Genomic DNA, 27,398 nt, shown 5'->3' with positions numbered 1-27,398 from the left:
CACACTTTCAAGTGTGGCTGAGTCCAGGCAGCTAGAGATCCTACAGAAGTGCTAGGACAGAAGACGCTCTTAATGTATCCCCTTCTCTTAGCAGCATTTAAGTTTAGCACAATGCACTGCTGCTGTGTATCTTATTTTCCAGCTAGATCTGTTGTCACTTTTTTCATTCTCATCTCTTTGTTGCAAACATCCAAGCATCTACAGATTAAGGCTTGAAAAGTAAAAGCCAATGCAGAGCTGCACCTTCCCGTTGCCACACATAAGCCACATAAATGCACTCTCTGTATCTGTTTTCAGCTGAATCTACTAAGGTGCTCTCCCTGGTCCTCTGCTATTCATTCCTTGCCTTTAGAACCTGTCTCTCTTTTATTCTCCCAGAGGAGAATCATTGTGTCCTTCTTGCAAAGAACAATCCTCCTGAAGCCAAGGGCTCCAGCAAAGTGTTTCTGCCAAAAGATGCTCGGGCCATGCTTCTACCTACTCAACCTTATGTATTCCCTACTCCCACCACTGTTCATTGTTGTGTTACAGAGAGAGGGCCAGTGGGTGAGGGACAGTGCTGACGTGTCACAAATAGGAGAAAGCTGGGGCTGCTCTCTCCTGCTGAGCCCCATTAGCTCTGCCAGCACCTCATGGGGACACAAGGCCTGAGTGAAAGGGTGAGAATTGCAGAAGGGCTGAGCTGGAAGGGTGACCCAGCAGAATTGTCGAGTCCATTACCTGGCCCTGCACAGACATCAACAAACCCAGGCAGTACATCCCTGAGAGCAGTGTCAGGAGGGAGGGAGGCAGGAAGGCAGGAAGGCAGGAAGGCAGGAAGGAAGGAAGGAAGGAAGGTGCAGATCTGGTGTTCACCAGCGCCTGGAATCTGGTGTTTGCTGGCACCACCAGTGCCCAGATCTGATAATTTGCTGGTGTCAGGCTCCAGAGCCGGCAAATTGCCAGTGCTGGCACCGCCCAAGTCTGGCACCGGTACCACCCAGACTTGGCAAGTTTCTGGTGCTGGGGCACTCAAAGGGTCTGGCTGAGCAGGAAAGGTGGTCCTGAGCCAGGAGCTTTCCTTGACTGCAGCAAAGCCTCAGCATGGAAAGACTTTCCTGGAACTCTGTCCTTGGCCAGAAGAGATTGTCCCAGCAGAGCTGATCCTAAATTTCTTCTCCCAGGCAAGCTTTAGGACATGGAACACAGAAAAGCCAGAGCTGAGTCTCAGCTTTCTGCAGTCCTCCAGAAAAATCCTGTGTGTGAAGCAGCCTTTGAGCAGGGTTTATATGCCAGGTGTGGGCAATTCAGAGCCCTTTTCTTTCCCTGTAGGCTGAGGCTCTGACTCTTGCCCTTTCCAAAGGCCCTAGAGCTGCCTGCCAAGGGGTCTTTTCCTCTGGGATGAGAAGTCTTGCTGGAAGGCTGTCCTCAACCTGCTTTTGCTGCATATATGCCTGAGGAGTGCTCATTGCTTTTAGTCTCAGGTCCTGTGTTTGTGCAGGTGAAATTAGGGAAGGAGGGAGCAGCTCTGCAAGGTGGAGTTGGCTTTTTTTGGTGTTTGTTTTTTTTTAATGAGCCTTCCCTGTCAGCTCTGGGCAGAGCTATGTAACTGTATCGGACACTTGCCGGTGGCACTGTGGAGGTGGCCAGGGGGACCTTCCCTGAGCCCAGGCAAGGGTGTTCATTGGCCGGTCAGTTCCATTGACTGGCCGTGGCTGTGGGCGCGTGGGAGGGAACGCTGGGGCTGTCACCACTGGAGTGTCACACACAGGGCAATGCTGGGGCTGTCACTGCTGGGGTGTCACACACAGGGCAACGCTGGGGCTGTCACCGCTGGGGTGTCACAGACAGGGGAACCCTGGAGCTGTCACTGCTGGGGTGTGACACACACACAGGGGAACGCTGGGGCTGTCACCGCTGGGGTGTCACACACACACAGGAGAACGCTGGGGCTGCCCTTCTCCTGCCCTGTGCCCAACAGCTCTGCCAGTGCCTCGAAGGGACACAAAGGCTGAGCCAAAGGGTGAGAATTGCAGAAGGGTCTAAGCTGAGAGGGAGCCAGCAGAATCATGGAGTGTAGCCCCTGGCCCTGCACAGACAGCCCAACAATGGCAGCCTGTGCATCCCTGGGAGTGGTGTCCAAAGGCTCCTGGAGCTCCGGCAGCTTCAGATCAATCCAAACAGAGCAAAGAGGAGAGGGGCGGGCAGCAGGGAGGTGCCGCCGGGCCCGGGGCGGATTTGGCATGGCGCCAAGAGCAGGGTCAGGCGGCCAAGGGCGGCCGGGCATGCAGAGTCCCTTTCAACTGTCGGCAGGAGCGGCCTGCAGGCACAGCAGAGCGCAGTGGTCCCAGGGCCGTAGGCAGGCGCACCGCCAGCAGCAGGCGTGGCACGGCCGCGGGGGGAGAGCGCGAAGGCGTCGGGCAAGGCCTGAGGGTGGCTTGGGGGCGGCCGGCCCGGGGCTGGGCCTTGTGGCACAAGTTTGCCATGTCTTATGTACTCGGCTGAGATGAAGCACACGTTTCGACTTTCAGCAATTCATCAGCAGAGATGGCCTTAAGGAGAGTTTTTAAGATTCTGCCGTCTTTTAGGAGGAAGGCTTTTGCTGCGGAGTTTACTCCAGCACACATCCCACCTCCGATCCGAGGCTGTTGTACGGTGGTGACTGAAGGAAACAGACAACCCCCAGTGGAACATTTCTGAGTAAGCTTTAGACAGAAATCTGAATGGAGAATTAACCCTCACACTACACCTAATCCCCAACCATAATCCCCAATCCTAATCCTAACCCAAGCTTTTTCCACGTTGATTCTAAAGAGGTTAGTGTTTGGGGAAGGCCCAATGGATAAATGTGGAGGAACCTGGATGTATGATAATCATGTCTCTCCTCAGGATCTCCTGGAGCAGCAGCCTCTGGAGATGCCTTGCTGGGCCCTCCCCCCTCACAGTGGGTTCGCCCAGACAGGCAACGACCTTCGCAAACAGTCAGGCACCCCTCCAAACTGACAGGGCCTCATCACAAAACAAGTTGAGCTCCCCCAAACAGTTAAGGATCTTCTCCCTGCTCTTCTGCAGGGAGACATACATGTTATGAACAAAAATTCGTTTAATATTTTTTTGTGAGAAAAAGTTACAAAAAGGCAGCCAGATCTCTGTCCCTGCCAGGGTTCTGCATGCTTTGTTATTGTAATCACGGGTCATTGTAGCTTATCTCCCCTTTTGTATTAGTAAAGGCCCTGGCTGGGGTGGGGTGATGGCCCTTCCCTGAGGCTAAGGTGTTCTCTTTTCCTACCATAGTGAAGACACGAGAGAGGGTGAGGGGGATTATGCAAAGTGACTCCAGGACCAGCATGCTTTTTAGGACCCCGACTCCAAAATGCAACGAGAAAACCCTAAAAACAACGAGCCACCTAAGAGTTGAGATACTAAAGTGATGTCCGGACGTGAGGAGCCAAGTGCTGAGCCTGCAGAGATGTGGAGTCCCTCTCGCCCTGACCATGAGAGTCGTCCCAGGCGGAGAGACCAAGCCGAATAAGCCAGGAGGGGCAAGATCTGACGGGGGACACCATTCCTTAAAGGCTCCCATGAGGACCGGATCCCCCGGCTCTGCCCCTAGGGACAGAGCTGCGCATATCCTCCTCCTCTGAGTCGCCCTGGGAGACGCGACGGGGACTGCAGCCCTGCCGAGCCGCCAATCCTGAGCTGATCACTTTTAATAAAGGCATTAAAAAGGAGAAGAAGTCTCCTGGCCCTGTTTATTTCAGCTGGGATCTCGTCCAGGATAGCCACGCCGCAAGAAGACTCAAGACTGGCCATCTTGGAACTTCAGGACAGCTGGCTACCAGGACCAGAGGGATCGGCTCAGGACCAGCGATGCAGAGGAGCACCGGAGCATCGGACTGGTGAGAAACCCGGTAGCGGGAGCGGGAGACGTGTGCATGTGTGTGTGAATGAGACAAGGCCGGTAGCCGGACCTTCGAAGTAAGAGCGGACCCCTTAGTACCGCGTTTCCAGACTCCTGCGAAGGGGCCGGCCGGAAACAGGGGAAAGCGAGTGGAATTAGGGTGACTGAGCAAGTCGTCTCCCAAGGGGGAATAAAGGGCCCCCCCCCTCCGGGCGTGCGGAGGGAATATTTGTATGAGTGGCACGCACCCAAAATAGGCCCTGACAGAGGGAAGTCAGGCAGATTTGTAAGTCCCAAGAAGGATTCGGGTAGCATTTGTAAGTCTCGAGAAGGATTCACATAAGATTTGTCAGTCCCGAGAAGGATTCGGGTAGCTCACAAGCCCTGCAGGCAAAAGGAAGTCCTGACACAGGAGTAAGGCACAAACCCCAGCGAAGGAGGCTGTGGTTTGCTTTTAAGTCCTGATACGGTGTGAAGGTCCACCCGACATGAACGGGTGACGAATTATTTTTGGGTGCAAAAATAACCAACATAGGCACAGGGGTTTTGCAGTAGCAAATCAACAAGATGCAATTTATTGATGGTAACCACAGCTAAATATGCATTAGGTTAGAGGATCCGGGGAAGAGAAGGGTAGGACAAGGGAAAAAGGGAGGAAAGAAAGTTAGGGAATGGGGTATAGCTACCAAGGTGTGATGCCTTCGGGGTCCCGCCGCCGATGCTCGCTGGTACACGTCTTGGGGAGATTCTCAGAGAGGCAGTCGAACCGAACCCCAGATATACTGTTCTTGGTTGGGGGAAGGGTGGCCGAAATTATTCCATTGTTTTCATGGCCGAATGCTCCCAGGTACATTTACTCTGGGCAGGTTCTCCCCCTTCCCTGAGTTGGGAGGGGGTACAGTCCCAGTCTCTGGAAGGAGGTGGCCAGGGGGGTGCCAATAGGGTGCCAGAGGGGTTCTTTGATGAGGGGATTCGCATCTCTGTTGGTCCGTCACGGTGGTTGAAGACAGGCAAGAGGGGTCTTCTCTTGGAGGGGAGGGGAGCCACCCCAGAGCTCAGTCCAGCCAGGCCTGAAGTTTGGAAGAAAGTCCAGTTCCATTGTTCAGAACAGGGCAGCATGCCCCCTTCAAGTACAGCATGGCATGTTCTGCAGACACCATCTGTAAATACGCTAAATACGCATGAGACTTTCTTTCCCAACTGGCTCAACAGTTTTTAACCCTTCGGGGTGGTCTCATGACAATTGTGAGGCAAAAACTGAAGGATTTCCAGATGGACTTCCACATACAGTGAAGCCTAAAAATTGGCGGGTTAGGCAAACTAAAAATCAGGCAGTTGTTTTTCCTGACTGAGGGAGTCAGGCACGACCTGGATTCTTAGGCCGAGGCTTCGTGTGTTCAAGTCCCGATAGATGTAAGACCTGACGTGGGGAAAAGTTGGGCAATCAAGAGATCGGGCAGTTGTTTCAGTACAAAGTCCTGAGCATCAGGCAGAAATTTGAAGTTTCAGTGGAGGAGGCTGAAGCTCCTCAAAGAAGGTTCTTTTTGAAACCAATCAGTAAAGGCACCTTTGGGGCTTTTTACTGTTGAGACCTGTAAAATGGGAGGGTGTAATAGTAAAAAGACCGGTAAGAGACTGAGGTATATACATTCCAGTAGTCCCTTAGGAGAACTGTTAGTAAAATGGGATTCTATAGAGGCCACGGAGGGATTAGATAAAGTGAAAATGATCCATTATTGTATGGAAGTGTGGCCAGAATTAGAGGTGCAAGGAGGATGGCCTTGGTGTGGGACAAAGGATAAGTGGATGTGCCAACAATTAAATAATTATCTGACAGCTCGAGGGGATAATGATCCTGAGCAATTATTGTATGTAGCTTGCTGGTTAAAGAGCGCTGTTGGGGATGAAGGGGTGCGAATTTGTAAGGTACAGAGGAAGAAAGAGGGGAATGAAGGAGGGGATGATAGGACTAGTAAAAGATGGGATCCCCTGGATTATTTGCCTCCTTCTGCCCCTCCACCATATAATCCTCTTCTTCAAACACCTCAAATGGCAGGTCCGGTTCTTCTCCCGGCTGCCATCTCACTACCACCTGTTCAAACTCCTCCTTCTACCTCTTCAGCTTCCGCTATGATAAACCCAGTATCCCCTCCAGTTCCTTCTGCATCACCACAAGTGCCTACTCCACCTGCTGGATTCTCCACCCCTTCTCCAGCTGCACTTAATATCCACTCAGGCTCTTCTCCCCCTCCTATTGCTGTCCCTTTACCTCCTCCTAGTTGGGACACAAATGCCTCCTCGCCCAGTAAACAGCTATCAGCAAATACACCTGCTGATGGGCAGAAAGTTCAGGGTAACCCAGATACCCCTCAAAGTAGTTTGGCATCTGAAGATGGGCCGTACTGTAGCACCAGATCCAAGACCTCCAAGGCAGAGACTCTTTCCCCTCAGAGAGGTTCCTATGGGAGGAGTAGCGGGAAGTGTTGGCTTGGTGAATGCTCCCCTAACTGCTTCTGAGGTGAGAGAATTCAAGAAAGAGTTGGAGCATTTAGTTGAGGACCCAGTGGGCATAGCTAACCAAGTGGATCAATTTCTAGGTCCAAATATCTACACTTGGGGGGAGATGAATTCCATCCTGAGTATATTATTTTCCCCAGAAGAGGTCCAGATGATTAGGGGGGCTAGCATAAGAATTTGGGAGAAAGATAACCGTCCAGGACCCCAGGTGCCATCAGGTGAACAGAAATTGCCACTAACGGATCCCAGCTGGAACCCTAACCAGGAGGAGGGGAGGAAGGCCATGATGGAATATAGGTCTTTGATAATACGGGGGATTAAAGAGTCAGTTCCCAAAGGAACCAACACCCAATTGGCATTTGAGGGGACACAGGAGAAAGATGAAGCTCCTGCTGCCTGGCTTAATCGCCTAAAGCGGAACTTTCAGTTGTACTCTAGAATAGACCCAGACACCCTAGAAGGTCAAATGCTACTAAAAGTCCAATTTGTTACCAAATCTTGGCCTGATATAAAGAGAAAACTGGAAAAGATGGAAGAGTGGCAAGCGAAGGACATAAATGAGTTATTAAGAGAAGCACTGAAGGTGTATTTAAGGAGGGAGGAAGAAAAAGCAAAGGCCAAGGCTAAGATCATGGTTGCTGCAGCTAGAGAAAGTGCAGGGTGGGCGGGACCACCACCAGGATGAGGCAAGGATAGGCCTCTTGTACTGTCAGGTGCAAGAGGGATAGAGACACCTCAAGTCCCTTTGAGAGAACGATATTGCTATTACTGTGGAAAGGCAGGACACACCAGGAGGTTTTGTAGAAAGCTCAGTCTCGATGCGGCAATAGCCAGGGAACCAGATAATTTAGAGAAGATCCTTAAAGGTGACAATTAGAGGGTCAGGGGCTTTACACTATAGGGGACCCGATGCAACATCTAGAAGAGCCCTTGGTAAACTTTGAGGTGGGACCCCTAAATGAAGAATTAGAATTTTTGGTTGATACAGGAGCAGATCAGTCCTGTCTCAACAAAGTAACATCTGAAGTTAGACAAAAAAACAGCTAGGTAGAAAGGATATCCAATAGCACCAAAACTGGCCAGTAAGAGTAAACTTGTAATAAGAGGTGTGAAAGTAAAAGGTACCTTATTGTTGTCTTGTTGTATGTGTGAGAGTGAGTCACAAGCAAAGTCAGCCTCAACTTCCCGGGCAGGTGGGAAGGGGGCAGTGGACCTGCACTGTGACCTGCAAACCAGGCTTGTGTCCCCCGGGCGGGTGGGGGCTGTGACCAAAGTGTGTGTGTGTGTGACCTGCAAACCAGACTAGCGCTCCCCAGATGTGTGAGGGAGCCGTAGCTGTAAGAGCGTCAGTGACACACAGGCTGCCTCACAGGTGAATGTGCACCAGAGGCAACCAGAGTCAGGGCCCTTCCAAGCGGCCCAGAGATACTGAGACCTGTGGGCCAACCCCAAGGTGAGGGGGGGCTGTAGGTACCTGTGATTTTCTAGCAATAAGTTTGTGTCTTAAAGGTGTGAAGGAATGTGTGAAAGTGAGAAATGAGAGAGTGAATATAGACGAATTAGAATAGAGGTAATGTAGATTGTGCATTACAAGTTTTACCACATCTCCTTAGAGGGAAGTGTATTGTGTAAAAGAATGGTATAAGGAAAAAAAAAAAAATAAGTGTAAGGGGTTGAAAGAAGTATTTAAGCTGTAAGTGAAAGTAAGAAACAGAAGCAAGAGATAAATAAATAAGATCTTGAAAAATAGAACAGAAAACCAGTGAATTAAATACACAGACAAATAGGAGAATAAAAGTACTTTGGGAGTTAAGTTAGCTGAGAAATACAACTCGTTGCAAAATACAGAGTATGTAGAAGTTGATGAGAGAAACATACAAGCTATGGAAAAAGAGAAATTACCAATAACATTAAACAGAGAAGCTGAGTTTTGATAAAATCATGGAATATGGGAACATTAATGCCTAAATTTGAAGGCCCCTTCCAGGTGCTTCTGATCACCAATTCAGCTGTGCGGACCAAAGGAAAAGGTTGGACTCATATTACAAGAATAAAAGGGCCAGTCTCACCCCCAGGTACGGGACCAGAAACAACATCAGCTTTTCCCTCTGGCATTGGACCCGAGTCCACACCACTCTCACTCCCCAGCGCTGGACAAGATTCATCTACTACACAAACTAAATCACCTGAGTATACTGTGATAAAAGGACCAAAGGATTTAAAGTTGACTCTTAAAAGGAAGAGTCAAAAAGACTGAACTGTATGGGAAGACATTGGTATCAGAGTCCTAATATTGCTTAAAATGTTTCAAGACTGTTTTGTATAAACTATGTTGGTCACTCTCACCCCCTGGCATTGGACCAGGATTCAACATCAGGTTTTTTTCCCTCTGGCATTCTGGAATTGGGCCAGACTCCCAGTTTTTCCCTCTGGCATTGGGCCAGAGTCCACACCACTCACCTCCGGGCACTGGATAAGGATTCATCCACATCACAAGTTAATTCACCTGAGTATACTGTGATTAAAAGTTGCTCTCAGGAGGAAGAGTCAAAAAGACTGAACTGTATGGGAAAACATTAGTATCAGAGTTCTAATATTGCTTAAAATGTTTCAAGACTGTTTTGTGTAAACTATGTTGGTAAAAAGTTTAAGGCTGTAAATAAGTAATTCTGGTTTAAGTTCCCCAACATATATATTTCTAAAGACTCCAGGTTAAACCTCTACAGAACACTCCCCTGGGGGGGGAAACTAAAATTTGTAGGGAACAGACCAAGAGGGGCTTAACCAGAGAAGCGGGTAGAAGGGACTCTAAAGAGCTTGGAAGCTTCTTCTCTGTAAAAAAAAAAAAAATTCCCCAAGAGGCAAGGCCGGGTGGGCAGGCTGTGCAAGATGACCCATACCGGACTCTTGGGAAAGGCAGTACTGATAGCTCTAATTGCTGGTGGTGCTCTGGGAAGCCCAGCTGAGCTGTGCAGTGAATGCTACCAACCCCGCTATGAGGAGGAAGTGAGCTCCTTGTCGAGAGTCCACATCAGTTCTAACCCTGATTGTGTTAACCCCTCCCAATTGGTCCTTTATCAGAAAAATAAGAGAGTGTATTGGATAGTCCAGAATACTGCCACTTTTGGGCAGCCACTCCTAGGAGAGTGCCCTATAGGGGAAGCCTGGTTGTGCTGTGAATGTGATGCTGCTGAAACAAGCTCAGCAGATCTAGTAAAAGGCAAAGAAATGGTGAAAATGGTAAGAAAAATTGTTTGTTACAAGTATTTATATGAGTGTACTGGAAAAGAGATAAATCCCTTTTGGAACACATTTCAGGGGAGCTCTAAACCCTTAAGTTTGATCTCATCTGGAAACTGCATTGCTAGAGTGATAAAACCAATTTTCTTATTACCCAAAGAAACTGGATCAAGTTTGGGAGTTCCTATATATAATGATTTGAGAGAAAATAAACAAAACCGGGAAAGTGAAATAGAAATTGAGAAAATCCAAAATTGTAAAAGCCAAGTTCGGATCCCAATATCTGTGTTGAACAAAGTCATCCAGCTACAGGCAGTATTAAAAATAAAGAATTCAATTATTAGGGACATTTCAAACGAAATAAAAAGATTAGCATGTGTAAATAATCAAGATCAAACTCCTACACTTGATCCCAGTCGGTGGGAGAACTTGGAGATTTTCAGAAGAGATGTATGGGAAAAGGTGGTTTTTCTCGCTGTGTGTGTACTTGGAGGATTGCTCTTTTTACTATGCTTATTTATCTGTTTTAGTAAAACAGTATTTGCTGTGCAGACCAACCTGAAGAAACCAAGAAAAGTAACAAGGTTAACCATGATTACCAAAGTGCACAAGAAATTTATAGTAGATTCAAAACAAAAAATTGTGAGTTGATGCAAGCTTAAGAATTTAAGCTCGATCAAAGAAAAAGAGGGGGGACTGTTATGAACAAAAATTCGGTTAATATTTTTTTGTGAGAAAAAGTTACAAAAAGGCAGCCAGATCTCTGTCCCTGCCAGGGTTCTGCGTGCTTTGTTATTGCAATCACGGGTCGTTGTAGCTTATCTCCCGTTTTTTATTAGTAAAGGCCCTGGCTGGGGTGGGGTGATGGCCTTTCCCTGAGGCTAAGGTGTTCTCTTTTCCTACCATAGTGAATACACCTGAGAGGGTGGGGGGGTTTATGCAAAGTGACTCCAGGACCAGCATGCTTTTTAGGACCCCGACTCCAAAATGCAACGAGAAAACCCTAAAAACAACGAGCCACCTAGAGAGACTAAAGTGATGTCCGGACGTGAGGAGCCAAGTGCTGAGCCTGCAGAGATGTGGAGTCCCTCTCACCCTGACCATGAGAGTCGTCCCAGGCGGAGAGACCAAGCCGAATAAGCCAGGAGGGGCAAGATCTGACGGGGGACATCACGCCCTAAAGGCTCCCATGAGGACCGGATCCCCCGGCTCTGCCCCTAGGGACAGAGCTGCGCATATCCTCCTCCTCTGAGTCGCCCTGGGAGACGCGACGGGGACTGCAGCCCTGCCGAGCCGCCCAATCCTGAGCTGATCACTTTTAATAAAGGCATTAAAAAGGAGAAGTCACCTGGCCCTGTTTATTTCATACATGCAGGGCTTCATCTGCCCCTCCTCCCCCTTTATTTGGAGAGGTTTATTTCCATGAGCAACCCCTGATATCCGCTGGGTGAAAGATGACACCCGTCGTGTCAGCCCTGCTATGGGGGTTTCAGGGCCTTTCTCCCCTCCTGCTGCTCTCCACAACAACAGGAGGGCTCTCGCACTGCCTGGTCTGAGGGAGGCTCCCCGTGCTTTGGTGTGCCAGTTAGGGTCTGTGCCCCCTGGGATCTGTGCTGGTTTCCTCTGGGGCTGACCTTGGCCGAGGGAAATGCAGCAATAAAGAATGGAATCTTGAAGCAGTTTGGGGGTCTGGGGGGCCCCCGCAGCCTGAAGGGGTGCAGGAAGTGGGGAGTGAGAGCAGCTACCCCAACATGGGGTTTCCCCCCCAGTACCTGCCGGTTTGGTCTCAGCACTGGTACAATCCCCTTACATTGGAAAGCCACTTCTTTTGTGGGGGACATAGGGGCCTAAAACAACCCCCACCTCCCAGCCAGGGGAAGGAAGCCTTTTCATCTCCCCATTGGAGTGGAGGGGCTTTGTGACCCCCAAGCTGGGGGATGGGCACTTTGCAACCTCACCCAGCTGGGATGTCTGTGACTCCCTCAATTTGGGTGCAGGGGTTTTATAACCTCTCCCAAGTTGGAGTGTAGGCACTTTGTGACCCCTCCTCCCCTTCAGGATGGGGGGCTTTATGAGACGCCACAGACATAGTTGGGGTGTGCTTTGTTACCCTAGAGTGTGAGGACTTTGTGACCCCTATAACTGAGATGTGGATACTTTGTGAACTCCCCCAGTGGGATATGGGGCCTCTGCGATCTCCCAGTTGGGTTTCAGAAGCTTTATGACCCCCTGAATTGGAGTATGGGGTCTCTGTTAGCCCCCCTGACTTCCCAAGGCCCTCTTCAAACAGTTTTGGGGTGAAGGGGAGCAGAGTCCTGTAAATAACCCAACTCTCCCCTGCCCCAGGCGGTTTCTGTGTATTTGCAATTTTGGGGGTCACACACTGAGGGCGTGTCACACACACCTGGTGAGGAGTTAGACCTGGGGGGCATGCCAAAGCCTGAGGGGGGTTACAGCATGTGGGGGCATTACACACAGCCAGGGGATATCAGCATCACACTGCTGGGGGCTGTCAGAGCTGGGGGGGGGTCATACATTTGAGGGGGTTCACACAGTGTGTGGGGGAAACACACAGCTGGGGAGGGTTCAGGGCTGGGCTGTCACAGCTTGGAGGGGATCACAGGTGCGGAGGGGGTCATAGCTGGAGTGGGGCACACAGCTGAGCAGGGGAGTTGTCACAGTCCTGGGAGGTGTCCTACAGCTGGGGAGGGTCACACATTGGAGGGTTACACATACAGCCAGGGCAGGGCCCCTTTCAGGGGAGATGCTTGAGCATCCCACGGGAGGGAGCTGTAATTAAAGCCACAATAATTTATTGCGATTTAAGGCAACTCAATACAAACCCACATGGACACAGGCGACACAGCAAGTGAGAACACCAAAACACTGGGGACCCCACTGGGATCAGCCCAGGTAATGTAGGAGAACCATGGATTTAGGGAGGCTAGTGAGGTGAGGAGGGGTCATGCATCACGCTAGGGGGGCACTCCACATTTGGTGGAGGCTCCTGCACACCCCAGCTTTCTGGTCAGGCTGCTGAAGACCCCTTGCTACTCTTCTGGGGGGCAGGACAGTCCTGGATGGGTATAGGGGTCAGCCCCATGGCCAAGAATGCTCAGGCAACACCATCCCAATTCCCCCGAGAAACCCAAAAGCTGGTTTATGGGTGTGGTGGTGGGAACCCGGATTGGGGAGGGGGCCCCAAGGTTGTGGAAAGGAGGAAAGGGACCTCCAGTCCCAGGTCCCTGACAGAGCATGCCTTTGATCCCTGATACAGGGTCCTGGGGTAGGATGAAGGGACATGGTGTGTTGGGAGTGGACAGTCAGGGTGGGAGGGTTTCAGGGAACATGGGAGGGATGGGGGTGTGGTTTTATGCCCCGTGCCTTCATGTAAGAGAGGAGCTGGTCGGGAATCTCAGCGAGGACTTCTCGTGCCAGCCCTGCCATGCTCAGTCCCGCACCAGGACCCCCCGTCATGTAGTCACGAAATGGAACAAACTGGGGGGGCACAGGGGGGCAGAGCGATTGAGGGGGTCCAGGACTGGGAAGGCCCCAGAACTGTGTCCCCTCCCCATTCCTGAAGTCTCAGTGTCCCTCACATCCAGATACCTACTAAGACACAGTGCTACCCCCCCCCCCCCCATCCTGGTACCACCCCCCCCCCCCTCCATGTCCTAATGTACTCCCAAATCCCAGTGTTCCCCATTTCCCAATACAGCCCTCCTTATGTCCCCGGGGCACCCCCACATCCATGTGCATCCCAAGCCCCAATGCCCCTCCATATCCTAGTGCCTCCAATTTCCCACAGCCCCCACATCCCAGTGTCTCTTCCTGTTTCCCAATACACCCCATGTCCCAGTGCTCCCCCCATCCGGGTCCATCCTGGTGCCCCAGTGCCCCCTTCATTTGCCAGCACACCCTCCTCATGTCCCAGTGCCCTCCACATCCAGGTGCATCCCATATCCCATTACCTCCCTCCAATGTCCCAATGTTCCTGCCTGCTAATGATCTGGGCTTCCCCCCACATACAGGAACATCCTAAGTCTCACTGCACCCTTTTTTCCCAGCACAGCCCCCCCAGAATGTCTTAGTACACGCCCTTTTCATGTCCCAGTGCAACTACATATTCCAGTATATGCCCCTCCATGTCCCAGTGCTCCCCACATCCCAGTGTCCCCCCGTTTCCCAGTACCAAACCCCTTCATGCCAAAGTGCCCCCCATATCCTGATAGACTTCCATGTCCCACTGCACCCCCATTCCAAATCTCAGTGTACCCACTTTTCCCAGTGAAGGCCTCCAACATGTACCCAGTGCACCCAATGTCCCAGTGTTTCCCTCCACTGAGGTACATTCCAAACCCCAGTGCATTACTTTTTCCCAGTGCATCCCTCCCATGTCACAGTGCACTGCTTCTGTGTCCCAGAACATCCCTGACATCCCAATTCCAACCCCCCCTCCACTATTTCCCAGTAAACTTCCTTTCACATGCTGTTGTCTCTGTTGTCTCCTTCATGGCTCAGTGCTTCCCATATCCTAATACACTCCCATGTCCCAGTGCACCCTCATTCCAAGGTACATCCCAAGTCCCGGCACCCTCTTTTCCCAGTGAAGTGCCCCTACCATGTGCCAGTGCACCCCCAAATCCCAGTGCATCCCCCCATCTAGGTGCATCCCAAACCCATTGCATCCCCATGTCCCAGTGCCCCTCCTATATCCCAGTTCACCTTATCATCCCTCCATACCAGTCCCACCAAGTGCACTCCAGGAGTGGTGGGGCTGATTTGAGCTCCCCAGGGCACTCTCCCACCACCACCCTGCTGGGTGGGCTGGGAGGGGGTCCCCAAATTCCTCATTGGTGAGGTTGGTTACCTGGACAATATCACGCTCAGCCACTTTGCCACGGGAAGAGATGCGGATGTCATCCCCATCTAGCTCCACCATGGCTGGGGGCAATGTAGGGGGGAGGTCAGGAGCACCCTAGTGCCCCCCATCCCAGGATGGGATCCCATTATATCCCTCTCAACCCCACACCCAGAACCCCCAAGCTGGGGTATGCTGAGCCCATTCATATGCTGACACATTCAACTCATAGTTCAGTGGCCAAGGGACCCCGCCCCCATCCCCTCAGCCTTCCCCTAGTTCCCCCCAGCCCCCAGATCTTACCATCAAACTCGGCCTGGCCAACCCCCACGATGATAATGGACATGGGCAATTTGGCAGCCTGAGGGAGCCAGGGGGTAAAGGGAGTCCCATGAAATTTAATGATGCTGCCACCAAATGAGCCATCCCCCCGCTCCCTGCAGCACCCAGGGGTGCCAACACCCCCTCCCCCAAGGATTCCAATCCCCTACCCACCCCCCCCCATCACCCAAAGGTCTCAGACCTCCCCAATGGCACCAGGGGGTTCCAGGAACTTCCCAGTCCCTTTGCAGCACCCAGGGGTTCCAGACACCCCTGCACATCAAACCCTGGGGGTCCAAGCCCTTTCCCACCTCTCAATGGTCCCAGTCCCTCCTCACTACCTCCAGCACCCAGGGGTCCACATCCCCCCCAGCACCCAGGGCTCCCAGCCCCTTCCCCACCCCTCCAGTATGCAAGGGTCCCAACCCACCCCTTCCCTCTCAGCTTCAGGGTCCCAGCTCCTCTTCACCCATCCCATCACCCAAAGGGTCCCAACCACCCCCAACCCCTCAGAATCCAGGAGTCCAAGCCCCTTCCTATCCCCCTTCTAGCTCCTCCTCAACCCCCCAGCACCCAGGGGTCTCCATCCTTTCCTGCCCCCTCAAGGGTCCCAGTCCCTCTCCACTGCCCCCATCACCCAAGGGTCCCTAGTTCCCAGCACCCAGGGGTGCCACCACCCGCCCCAATGCCACTATGAGGGTCTCACATTGACAATGGCCTCCTTGGTCTGGGCCATGTCAGAGATGACACCATCGGTGATGATGAGGAGGACAAAGTACTGGGATCCGTCCAGCACCGTGGCTGCCGAGCTAGGGGGACCCTGCGTGACGCCGAGGGCGCAGGGACCCCACCCCAGGGCGTGGGGCCCCTCTTACCGGGCAACATGGTTGACGACAGGGGCAAAGTTGGTGGGGCCGTAGAGCTGCACATGGCGCAGGCTGCGCTGATACGCCTCCAGCACCCCCGCAATGCCATGACATGCCGGGTTTGATGCATCCCCATTCTGCCACAGGGTCACCAGGAGCACAGTGACACCACAGCCCCCACCCATGGACAGGGTGACACCATGCACCCAACCCACAGACAAAGATGGCATTGCTGTGGCCCCCAAATGCTGACAAGGATGATGCCACTATGTCCATAATGTGGTGACAAGGGAGACACCAACATGTTCCCAACTCAGTGTCAAGGATGATACTGCCATGGCCCCAACCCAGTGACAAAATGATGATGCCACTATGCTCCCAACCCAAGACAAGGATGACACCACCACATCCCCAACCCAGTGACAAGAATGATACCACTATGTCCCCAACACAGTGAGAATAGGTGACAAGGACAACATAATCGTATGCCCAGCACAGCGACAAAGACCACACCACCACGTCCTGAACCTGGTGACAAGGATGATACTACTATGTCTCCAACCTGGTAACACTGCCATGACCCCAAACCAGTCACAAAATGATGATGCCACTATGTTCCCAGCCCAAGGATAAGGATGATACCACCACATCCAGTCCAGATCCAACCCAAACACACCATATACCCAACAACTTGGTGATCAAGGATGAGACCACTATGACCCCAAACTGGTGACAACACCAAGCCCCTTCCTAACCTGGTGATAAGGATGACACTGCCATGGCCCCAGACCAGTGACGAGGATCACACCACCACAGCCCCAACCCAAGGACAATGTCCCTCCATGTCCCAAACAACGTGACAGGATGACTCCCCCATGGCCCCAACTGCATGACAAGGACACCACCCTTCATCCACAGTCCTGTCCCTCCTTGGCCCCTCACCAGTGGGAACTCGTGGGACACGTGCCCATCCGGGGGGACCTTGGCACCAAAGCCAAGGGCTGGGAACATTTTGTCACTGTCGTAGTCTTGGATGATGTCCCCCACGGCCCTCAGTGCCAGGCTGTAGGCATTCAGCTGGAAGGGGCTCAGGTAGTGCAGGGACGTGGGCTGTGAGGGGTTCCCTGCACAGGCATGGGCCTCAGCACCCCCACAGCCCCCCAGCACCTCCATAACACCCCCAGCATTCCCACAACCATAGCACCACTATGGCCCCAACCCAGTGGCATGAATGATGTCATCCCCAACATGGTTACAAGGACAAGGATGATCCCACCATGTCTCCAAATGCCATCACATCCCCAACACAGTGACAAGGGTGACACCACCATATTTCCAACTTGGTGACAAACATGATGCCACCATGTCCCCAACCTGGTGACAGCTGGTGACAAGGATGACACCACCATGGAACCAACAGTGACAAGGAAGACATTGCCATGACCTCAACCAGTGACAAGAATGATACCACTGTCCCAAACTCAGTGGTGATGATGGCACCAAATCCCCAACCCAGAGACAGCTGGTGACAAGTATGACACCACTGTAGTGCCAATACAGTGACAAAAATAACACCACCATGGCCCCAAACCCACGATAAGGACAACGCCATCATGACCCTAACCCAAGGGAATGACAAGGGAGACACCACTGGGTCCCCAACCCAGTGACAAGAGAGACGTGACCATGTCCCCAACACAACTACAAGGACAACAACACCATGTCCCCAGGCTGGTGACAAGGATGACACCACCATGACACCAAACTGGTTACAACTGTCCCAAATAAATCCCGCAGGGGGGACACAGTTGCCACTCACCATTGGATGCCGTGAAGTCTATGGCCACTGTGAAGTTGAGTTGGGTCCTGGGGGGTTAAAGTGGCCTTAGGGTGACATAGGGGGTGACTTGTGGGTTTGGAGTGGGGCACCCCTCTGGCCACAGGCTGGACTGGGTGCACCCATATCACAATTCAGAGCACCCCCAAGTGTCCCTGCACTGAGGTGTCAGTGCTGCACCTAAAGGAGTGGCTGCGGGTGCTGAGGTGCCCCAAATGACCAATTTGGGGGTGCTGGGGAGCCCCTGCCCATGAGGGAGCATCTGGGTGGGGTGCTGAGGATTCACAATGAAGAAGATGGGAGTGGTGGGGATCCTCTTTCCCCAAAGGAGCAACTGTGGGTGTTAGGGATCCCAAGGCTGTTGGAAGTGCTGGAGACTTCTAAAGGGAGCAATTGTGGGTTCTGGGGACTACCAATGAAGCAGCTGTGGGTGATGGGGACAGCCTACCCCCCAAGGAGGCATCTTGGTGGGAGTGCTGAGACCCCCAATGGAGGAGCTAGGTGTGCTGAGGATCCCCCAGTGGAGCAACTGAGGGTGCTGGGGATCCCCCAGGGAGGAGCTGAGGAGAGCACGAACACCATCCAACCCTCCACTCCATCCCCGAGGGAGCAGCAGTGGGTACTGGGAACTTCCAAGGGAGGAGATGGCAGTCCTGGGGACTGCCCTGCCAGTGAAGTAGAGGCTGGGGATGTTGGGATTCTCTGCCCTTGAGGGAGCAGGTCAGAGTGCTGGGTACTCCCAAGGAAGGAGCTGGGGGTGTTCAGGACCCTCAAAAGTGCAGCTGGAGGTGCTGGGGACCCCCTGCTCACCCGCCCTTGATGTAGTCCAGGAAGGTGTGCTCAGCCTCCACAGTGAAGGACAGCAGTGTCACCTGTGGGGACATGGGACTCAGGGGAGGAAGCGCCCACTCCCCCTGTGTCCTCCCCCTCTGCACATCCCCATCCTCACTGTCCCAGAGTTCAGGTACTTCTTTTTCTTCATCTTCTTCCGGGGGTTCACCACCTGCAGGGATGAGAGGAGAGGGAAGGGGGCTGCTTCTCACAGGGACAGGAGGCCCCAGGGAGCAATGTAACGGACTGTAACATCCAGGGGGACAGGGGGGCACAGAATACTCTGGGAGGCAGCAGTGGGAGCACTGTGCTGAGTTGCAGAGAGGGACCTTGAGAAGCACATGTTGGGCTGTGACACCCAGGGGTGCATGTGGGGACCCTGGTGATTGTAGGTCCATGGTGGGGGCTGGGGACCCTCAAGGAAGCAGCTGTGGGTGCTGCACCCCAGGATGCAGCATGGGAACCATAACACCCCAGGGATCCAGTGTGGGGATCCCAACACCCTAGGCTGTAGCACAGGGAATCATGGGGACTATAAACCTCTATGGCTGAAGCATGAGGACCCTGGGCATCACTGCAACTCAGAGTGCAGGAGAGGGACCCTTAGGTATATGGCACACCAGGGTGCAGGGTTGGGAGGGACCCTGGGGACCATAACATCCCAGGATTGCATCACGGGGATCCTGGGGTATGTAGCACCTACGCAGAGACCCTGGCACACAGAGGTGCAGCAGAGGGACAGACCCTGGGGACCATAACACCCAAGGGGTGCAGTGTTAAGACCCCAACATACAGAGGTGCAGCACAGGGTCCCTGGGGTCCGTGACATCTGGGGGTGCAGCAGTGGGACCCTGACCCCCATGGGGAGTGGGGCAGGACCCCCATGCCCATGTACCCATCCCCCCTCACCTCGTACACGTTGAAGTGGCTCTGGCCTCGTGCCAGTTCCCGATAACTGGTGGTGAACTCCCCGATGAAGTCGTGGCTGCACGGCCAGTGAATCTCCATCAGTCCGGTTAGGGAGGTTCCCATTACTCAGGGGGATCCCCACCAGTCAGTGGTGTGGGGATGGGGGACTTCCCATTGCCCAGGAGGTTTCCCATCAGCCAGTCCCGGATAGCCAGGGGGGATTCCCATCAACCGAGGTGGGGGCAGGCTCCATCTCCCCGGGGATGCAGGGGGGGTGGGGGATCCCTGTCACCTGAGGGGTGCAGGTCCAGGGTGTGGAGGGTCTCCAGGACCACACACAGCTCACCTGCCATCACGGTCCCAGTCATATACCTCCACCTTGATGGCTCTGCAAGGCAGAGGGGGGGGTCACCGACACCCCCAAATCCCAACATCGCCCCCCCCCTCACCTGGGGACCCGTCACACACAACCCCCCACTCCCTGTGGGATTTGTTTTGACGCCTCTGTGGGCTTTTTCCTGCTTCCTTCTCCTCCTCAGGATATTTTTATCCATCGTTGCCACAGCAACGTTCAACGTGGGGCCAAAGCAGTGTGAAGAGATTTTTGCCAGGACAGTAGCTGATGACACTGGTTTGGGATTGGGGCGGGGGGGCGGGGGGGGAGGAATAGCTCGGTGACAGCTGTGATGCCCATTGCCCAGATGGGTAAACTGAGGCAAAAGGGCAAAAGTGGGTAACACGGTGGGGAGGGGGGGGGGGTGTGCTACTGGTACCATAGAGACAGGGGAAGGGGTTCTGGGAGTTGAGGTGGCCACAGAGGGTGTCTCATGGGGCCACAGAGAAGGTGGAAGCACTGCAGGGGGTCCTGAGGTACCACAGAGATGAGGAGAAGGGGGTAAAGAGGGTCCTGAGGTACCACAGACACAGGGGAAGGGATTCTGGGGGACTGCAGAGAGAGGGGAAGGGGATCCGGGGTACCATGGACATGGAGTGAGGGAGGCTCTGAGAGTCCAGAGGTACCACAGAGATAGGGACATGGGGTGCAGGGGTTCCTGGAGGACCTGGGAGATGGGGGAAAGAAGGAAAAGGGGTCCTGAGGGCCCATAGAGATGGGAGGAAGGTGGTTCGGGGGGTCTCAGAGGACTACAAAGATGGAAGTGCAGGTGGTTTCCGGGTATGACAGAGATGGGAAAAGGGGGTTCAGGGTTAGGGTTAGGGTTAGTGGACCCTAGAGATGGGGGGAAGAGGGAAAAGGAGGTCTTTGGGGCCGAAGAGGGGGTGCAGGGGGTAGCAGTCCCCTCACTCACCGGTCATGGTCCCCATTGCAGAGGGCACGCACAGGAATGGCAAAGGCTGCCCAGACGGGGTTCAGTGTGTTCCTCACCACTTCTGTCTTGTGGCAGATGGTGAAACTGGGGGAAAGACAAGGAGTAAAAGGGAGTCACTCCCCCAGCCCAACAACCCCCCAGTCTGTCACCCCCACAGTGCAGTGAGGATTTTTAGACACCCCCGCCAATGCCAGCCTATGGGGACATAGAGGTGTCCTGTGCTGGGGCTGAGCCCTCACATGAGGTGTGGGAGGGTCGCTGCAGTTTTGAAGGGGGGTCACTCACGTTCCGTCTTCGTTGCTGCGGTAGAAGACCATGAAGGGGTCAGATTTTCCAAAGAAATCCTTCTTATCCAGCTTGTTGGCGCAGAACTGGAGTGTGGCCACGTCCTGGGGGGTGGAATCGGGGGGGGGAGATCATCCACCGTGCACTCCCCTCAGGGGTGGGATCCTTTGGGGCAGCTGCTCCATGAGGGGAGGGATCCAGGACAGGCAGGATGGATAAACAGCCCACACTCTCATCTGCAGACTAGTGTGTCTCAGCCAACCCCGATATTGCGGGGTTCCCCAGCTACACCCCATCCCCCGCCCCGCCACGGCTCACCCGGCAGTTTCCCAACTCTTCAGCGAGGAGTATGATGGTGCCACACTTCTTCCCCGGAATGCCACTGCCGGGATGAGATGTGAGCAGAGTGGGGGCACACATGGTGCCCTGGGGGGGTCCCCCGTGCACTGAGCACCCCAAAACTTACCCATGGGAGGCAGCTGGGGCAAGTCTTCTGCCCCGGGGGTGCATGGTGGCTGTTCCCATCCTGCAGGGACACATGCTGAAGGGTGATGGAGGGGATCCCCACCCAATAAAAAGCCCCCCCCCCAAAAAAAGGAAGTCTACAAAAAAAAAAAAAACAAACCCAGCTCCACCCCAGATTCCAGCACCCTAAAAAGAAGCTGTTTCTCCCCTCAAAAAAGCCAGTCCCCAAAAGACATTCAGCCCCCACAAATAGTCAATTCTCACAAAACAAACTGCCCCTGAAAAAGCCAGCCCCAAAAAGTCAGACCCTTCCAAAAGCCAGAGCCCCCCTAAAAGCCAGACCCTTCAAAAGCCAGATCCCCCAAACCCATATTCCTTCCAAAAGCCACCATCCCAAGAAAGAGCCAGACCCATCAAATCCCACCAAAAAGTCAGACCCCCCAAAAATGCCTTTCCTGCCAAAATCCACCCCCAAAAGAAAAAAAAAAAAAAGGAGCCAGACACCCCTCCCCCCCCTTCCAATCCAAAATGCCACTGTTGGCTCTGAGGTCTGGGTCCATCCTGGGCACACCAAAAGGGACCTAGGGAGACATGAGGACACTGGGACCATGGGGGTTCATGGCAAGGGCTTCTCCAGGGGGGGACATGGGGACACTGAGTTTCCCACTTTTCTCCAAAACACTGGTTTTGGAGAAACGCAAGATTTTCTTCAAAGAGGACATGGTGACCTCAGGGACACTGGGGCACAGGCAGGAATTATGTCAGGGGCTTCTCCATGGGAGAGGTCATGGGGACATGAGGATCAGTGGGGGAGGCTGCTCATATTGGGAGCTTCCCTGGGGCAGAGACATAGGGACCATGGGACACTGGGGACAAGGGGGGCTACCATCAGGAGTTTCTCCAGTGGAGGGCATGGGGACCCTGAGGACTCTGGGGAACACTGGATCACAGTGGAGGCTCAAACAAGGGGCTTCTTGGGGAAGGGGAGGGAGGTGGGTGGGGGCAGAGCCATGGGGACACTGGGGCTGGGAGGGGTTCATGTCAGGGGCTTCTCTAGGAAGAACATGGGCATACTGGGGCACAAGAGGGCTCACATCAGGGGCTTCACTGGGTGGGACACGGGGACACTAGGGCAAAGGGGGGGCTCACGTCAGGGGCTTCTCCAGGCGGCTGCCGGCTGAGCCCACGATTTCCCCCAGGGTGCAGAATGCCTGGCCCAGGAAATCCTGCAGGATCAGGAATACTGGGTGTCACCAGGTGGATGCCCATCCCAGGGAGGCCAGGAGAGCAGGGCGGACTGATCCTGCACTTACATGCTTGGAGAGGTCAGGGCTCTTGGAGTCCACATCATACCTGGGGGCAGAGGGAACATGTGGGCATGGAACAGGAAGGGGGGGCCTTGGATGGGACAGGGATGGAGACAGGGATGGGATGGGAGGGAGACAGGGAGTGGGAGGGATGGGATGAGAGAGGGATGGTACACAAATAGGGATGGATTAGGTGTGGGGATGGGATGGGGAAAAGAATAGGGGTAGGATGGGACAAGGATGGGTAAAGGGATGGGATGGGATGGGATGGGATGGGATGGGATGGGATGGGATGGGATGGATGGATGGGATGGGATGGGGACAATAGAATGGACAGGGATGAGATGTGGATAGGGACAGGATGGGGCAGGGACAGAATGGGGACTATCCAGTCCAGGATAAGCATGACAATGGGACAGGACAATGATAGGGACAGTGATGTGAACAAGGGTGGTAATGGTCCAGGAATGGGGACAGAACAAGGATGGGGACAAGGACACCCTGGGGGGCTATGCCAGGGTGGCCAGGGGGTGACCCTGGGGGACAGAGGGTTGACACTGGGGGTGACACTGGGACCACAAGGGCCACTCACAGGTCAAAGCGCAGATTCTGCCGCTCCTCAAAGCAATAATCGAGGACAAACTTGTGCAGGAAGTCAGGATTCAGGGAATTGTCGATGACCTCGGTCCGGCCAAACTGGGGGATATGGGGACAGTGGAGATAGGGTGACAGGAAAACATGGGATGGGGACAGGGACATGGAGACACAGGGACATGGGGATGTGGTGATTTGGACACGGGGACATGGGGACATAGAGATGATGAGACATGGGGGCATAGGGATGGGAACATGAGAACATGGATAGGGGGGATGGGGGATACAGGGATGTGGGGACATGGAGATGCAAAGTCATGGGGGCATAGGGATGAAGACACAGGGACATGAAGACATGGGAACACAGGGATGTGTGAACAGCACCAGAAAACAGGGGTATGGGAATGAGGGTGGGGCATAGGGATGGGGGCAGTGGGACATGAGAATGTGGACATGGGGACATACAGATATGGGGACACAGTGACATAGAGACACAGGGACATGACAACATGTGGGCATGGGGCTGGGGACATGGGAACATGAGGATATGGGGACATAGCAACATGGGGACACAGGGACATGAGGACATGAGGACACATGTGGGCGGAGGAGGTGGGGCAAGGGTGGGCAGCAGGCCCAGGCTGGAGCACGTGTGGGAAAGGGGTGGGCAGGGGCGGGGAGGGCCCAGGTGCTGCTTTGTGCCTCGGGGCCGTCCCACCCCCACTCATTACCCCGCAATTAACACACTGTTAATTACAGGGGGCCTGGCTGCGTGCCGACAGCTGATTGGCTGGCTGCCTGGCACATCGACATGCTCCCCAGATCCCCAGGATGCTGGTTGGCTGATCACTCTGCCCCCAGGCATTGATTGGATGGCTGCCGCATCCCAGAATGCTCATTGTCCAGGTGCTGCATCCGAAGATGCTGATTGCTCACTGGTGACTGGGCAACTGGTTGGCACCCCAACACACTGATTGGCCAGCTGGCCATCACCCCAACATGCTGATAGGCCAGAATCTTACATGCTACTTGGCTGGCTGGCTGCCATCACCTCTGACTGATTTGCCATCTGGTTGGCACACAGACATGCTGACTATTCATTGCCCAGCATGCTGATGATTGGTTGGCGAGCGAGCACCCCAACATCTTGATTGGCTGGCTGACATGCCAACTGAACAGCTGAGCACAGCCCAACATGCTGATTGGCTGCCCCCCACCAATCAGGTCACTCACCTCCCGCCATTGGTGGCTGCCAGGGCGCTGCGTGTACAGCACACAGACTGCAGGGGGAGGGGTCAGGGGAGGCAGGCACCCCCAGAGACCCCCAAAACTGTTAGAGACACCACCAATCCCAGAGACTCCCAAAACCCCCCAGAGAGCCCCCAAAACACCTCAGACACCCCCGAACCCCCCCATAACCCCCTAAACTCCCCCAGACACCCCCAAAATACCTCAGAGAGTCTCCAAATCCCCCAGAGATCTACAAAACCCAAAAGACCACCCAAAACCCCCAGAGACCCCAACACTCCCCAGTGTTCCCAAAACCCCCAGAACCCTTCAAAATGTCCTTGAGACCTCCAAACCCTCATAGAACCACAACAATCCCAGAGACCTCACAAAACATGTCAGAGACCCCAAAAACTCCCAGAGACCACAACACTCCCCAGAGACACTCATGCTCCCAGAGACCCCCAGAACCCCCAGATACTCCCAAAATACCTCAGAGATCCCCCCAATCCCCTAGACACCCCCAACCCCCCCACAGATATAAAAATCCCCTAAGTGCACAACACCTTCCAGAGACCCCAAGCCCCCCAGAAACTCCCCAAAACACCTAAGAGCCAAAACACACCCCATCCCCCCTGCCTCACTCACTTGGGTCCGACTTGGAGAAGGTGTCCCTGTCCAGGAGCTGCCTGGGGGGCAGGGAGGAGTGAGTGTGAGAGTGTGTGTGTGAATGTGAATGTGAATGTGAATGTGAATGTGAATGCGAATGTGAGCACCTGGCTGTGTCTGTGACTGTGTGTACCCATTGTGCAGTAAGATGTGCCCCAGAACCCACGTTGAGGTGCACAGCCACATGTCGTTGAGGTGCACAGCCACATGTCATGCCCTGTTGTGACAGGGTGGGTGGCAGGGTGTGCGCAGCCAGGTGTGCCCCAGGACAGGGATTGGCGTGCAAAGCATGTCTGACACATGTTGGGGGGCCATGTGCTTTGGGGCTCAACCATGTGTCAGGGTGCTCCACAGAGTGTTGGTGAGCATGGCCAGGTGTTGGTGAGCATGGTTGGATGTTGGGGTGCACTGCCAGATGTGCCCCACAACACACGTTGGGGTGCACAGACACATCTGCACAGGGTGCACAGCACGACACATGTTAAGAGTGCCATATGTCAGGGGTACAGTTATGTGTCTGGACACCAAAAAAAGACCTCAGTTGCAGGGGGAGGGTACAGGGACTGCAGGGTGGGCAGGGGGTACAAGGGATGCAATGGTGCAGTGCAGCCCGGCCAGAGGATTCAGGAGTTTCAGGGTGGGCAAGGGATACAGGGGGTGCAGGGGATACAGGGTCCAACCCGACTCCCCTGCATCCCCAGAATCCCCCAAACCCGACCTTCTTGCACTCCCAGTCCGAGACCCCAAATGCCCCCCCCATGCCCCCCACTCCCCCTCAGTGCCCCGCACCCTCAGCACCTTTGGCTTACCCAGTGCCCTTCTGTCCCCATACCCAACACTCCCTGTACTCCCCATGCTCCCCAACGCCCACCAGCACATTCCAATGTCTTCCAGTGAATCCCAGTGCCTCCTAATGCATTTCAGTGCCTCCAGCGCCAGCTGCCCTGCTTCCCAGTGCCTCCCAGTGCTCTTCATTGCCGACTGCACCCCGTTCCCTAGTGTCTCCCGGTGACTTCCAGAGCATCTCAGTGCATTCCACAACATCTCAGCAATTCACACCACCAACTGCTCCCACTCTCCGGTGCATTCCGGTGCCTCCCAGAGCATCCCAGGGGATCTCAGTACATCACAGTGCACCCCGGCATCCTTCGACGCCAGCTGCTGTGGCACTCCAGTACCTCCCAATGCGTCTCACTGCGTTCCAGTGCGACCCAGTGCCCTACAACGCCATCTGCTCCCAGCTCTCCAATGCTTCCCAGTGCATCCCACGGGATCTCAATCCCTCACAGTGTACCTCAGCACCCTCCAACGCCGCTCCCCAGTGCTTCCCAGTGCCTCTCTGTGCATCCCAGCACCCTCCAACGGCAGCTACCCCTACACCACAGTGCAACCCAGTGCAACGCAGTGCCTCCCGGCACCTTCCAACGCCAGCACCAGCGCCTCCCCGCGCCCCCGCCGCCCGGTGCCGGCTCCCGCCGCGGCCCCGCTACCTGCAGGACACCGTGAGTTCCACGCGAGTGGCCGGGACGGGACTGGATCCGGTGCCCGGTTCCGAGGCGCCCAGGCCCGCCATGCCCCGGGCTCCGTCGCTGCCCCGACACCGGCACCAGCACCACGATCGCGATCGGCTCCGCCCCGGGACCGCCCTTGGCACCGCCCGGGGCTCCCAGCACCGGCCTCGGCCCCTCACCGAGGGAGTGCCCCGGAGTCTTCTTCGGGACCACCCGCCGGGAGACCGGGACCGCCTTTGGCACCGCCCGGGGCTCTCGGCACCGGCCCCGGCCGCGCACCGAGGGAGTGCCCCAGAGTCTTCTTCGCGACCGCCAGTGGGGAAACCGGGACCAGCTCGGGACCGCCTCCGGGATCGCCCCCAGGGCCGCCTCCCCTTCCCCGGTACCCCCACGGACCGTCGATACTGCCCACGGGATCGCCCCGAAATTTTCGGAATCACCCCCAGATTCCTGCGATCTACCCTCGCACCGCCTGCAGGCATCCTTCCAAATCCCCGGTACCTCCTGGGCCCGGGGGACCCCTCCGGCTCCGCCTCGGAAACGCCCCCATATCTCCCGCATGTTCCCCCCATCAACCCCAGCGCCGCCTCCACAGCCCGGTTCCCGCCTGGAAGCCCGGTACTGCCCCCGGGATCCCCCCCAGATTCCCGGGGTCGCTCCGGGATCAACGCCAAATCCCTTGTACCTCCCCTGACCACTGCCGCCTCCCCCGCATCGCCCGCCAGGCTGCCTCACCATTCCCGGGACTGC

At 54.7% G+C, this 27,398-nt stretch overlaps 1 protein-coding gene across 7 annotated transcripts; it reads right to left on the bottom strand.

Annotated features, from left to right (window-relative positions):
- Positions 1 to 4,453: 4,453 nt before the first annotated feature.
- On the bottom strand, positions 4,454 to 27,133 carry LOC135458000 (copine-5-like). 7 transcript variants are annotated; one of them, XM_064732878.1, is made up of 21 exons: positions 26,628 to 27,133; positions 25,117 to 25,157; positions 24,475 to 24,521; positions 23,240 to 23,343; positions 22,654 to 22,693; positions 22,490 to 22,566; positions 21,342 to 21,416; positions 21,194 to 21,257; positions 20,876 to 20,979; positions 20,570 to 20,674; positions 19,609 to 19,650; positions 19,263 to 19,338; positions 18,472 to 18,525; positions 18,333 to 18,394; positions 17,505 to 17,551; positions 16,628 to 16,809; positions 15,695 to 15,822; positions 15,526 to 15,628; positions 14,802 to 14,859; positions 14,508 to 14,581; positions 4,454 to 5,472 (listed from the first exon to the last, which is right to left on the bottom strand). In XM_064732878.1, the coding sequence occupies exons 1-21, from the start codon at positions 27,128 to 27,130 to the stop codon at positions 5,386 to 5,388; spliced, it is 2,073 nt and encodes a 690-aa protein (XP_064588948.1). In that variant the 5' UTR covers positions 27,131 to 27,133; the 3' UTR covers positions 4,454 to 5,385. The 7 variants fall into 7 exon arrangements, 5 of the variants coding, with proteins under 5 accessions (XP_064588948.1, XP_064588946.1, XP_064588947.1 ...); XR_010442813.1 differs by having other exon boundaries at positions 5,454 to 5,472; positions 15,526 to 15,546; XM_064732876.1 differs by lacking the exon at positions 4,454 to 5,472 and adding an exon at positions 12,429 to 13,135.
- Positions 27,134 to 27,398: the final 265 nt, after the last annotated feature.

Source organism: Zonotrichia leucophrys, chromosome 26, assembly GCF_028769735.1.
Source record: "Zonotrichia leucophrys gambelii isolate GWCS_2022_RI chromosome 26, RI_Zleu_2.0, whole genome shotgun sequence".
Lineage (NCBI taxonomy): Eukaryota > Metazoa > Chordata > Aves > Passeriformes > Passerellidae > Zonotrichia > Zonotrichia leucophrys.
This window is presented reverse-complemented; position numbering and strand designations above follow the sequence as displayed.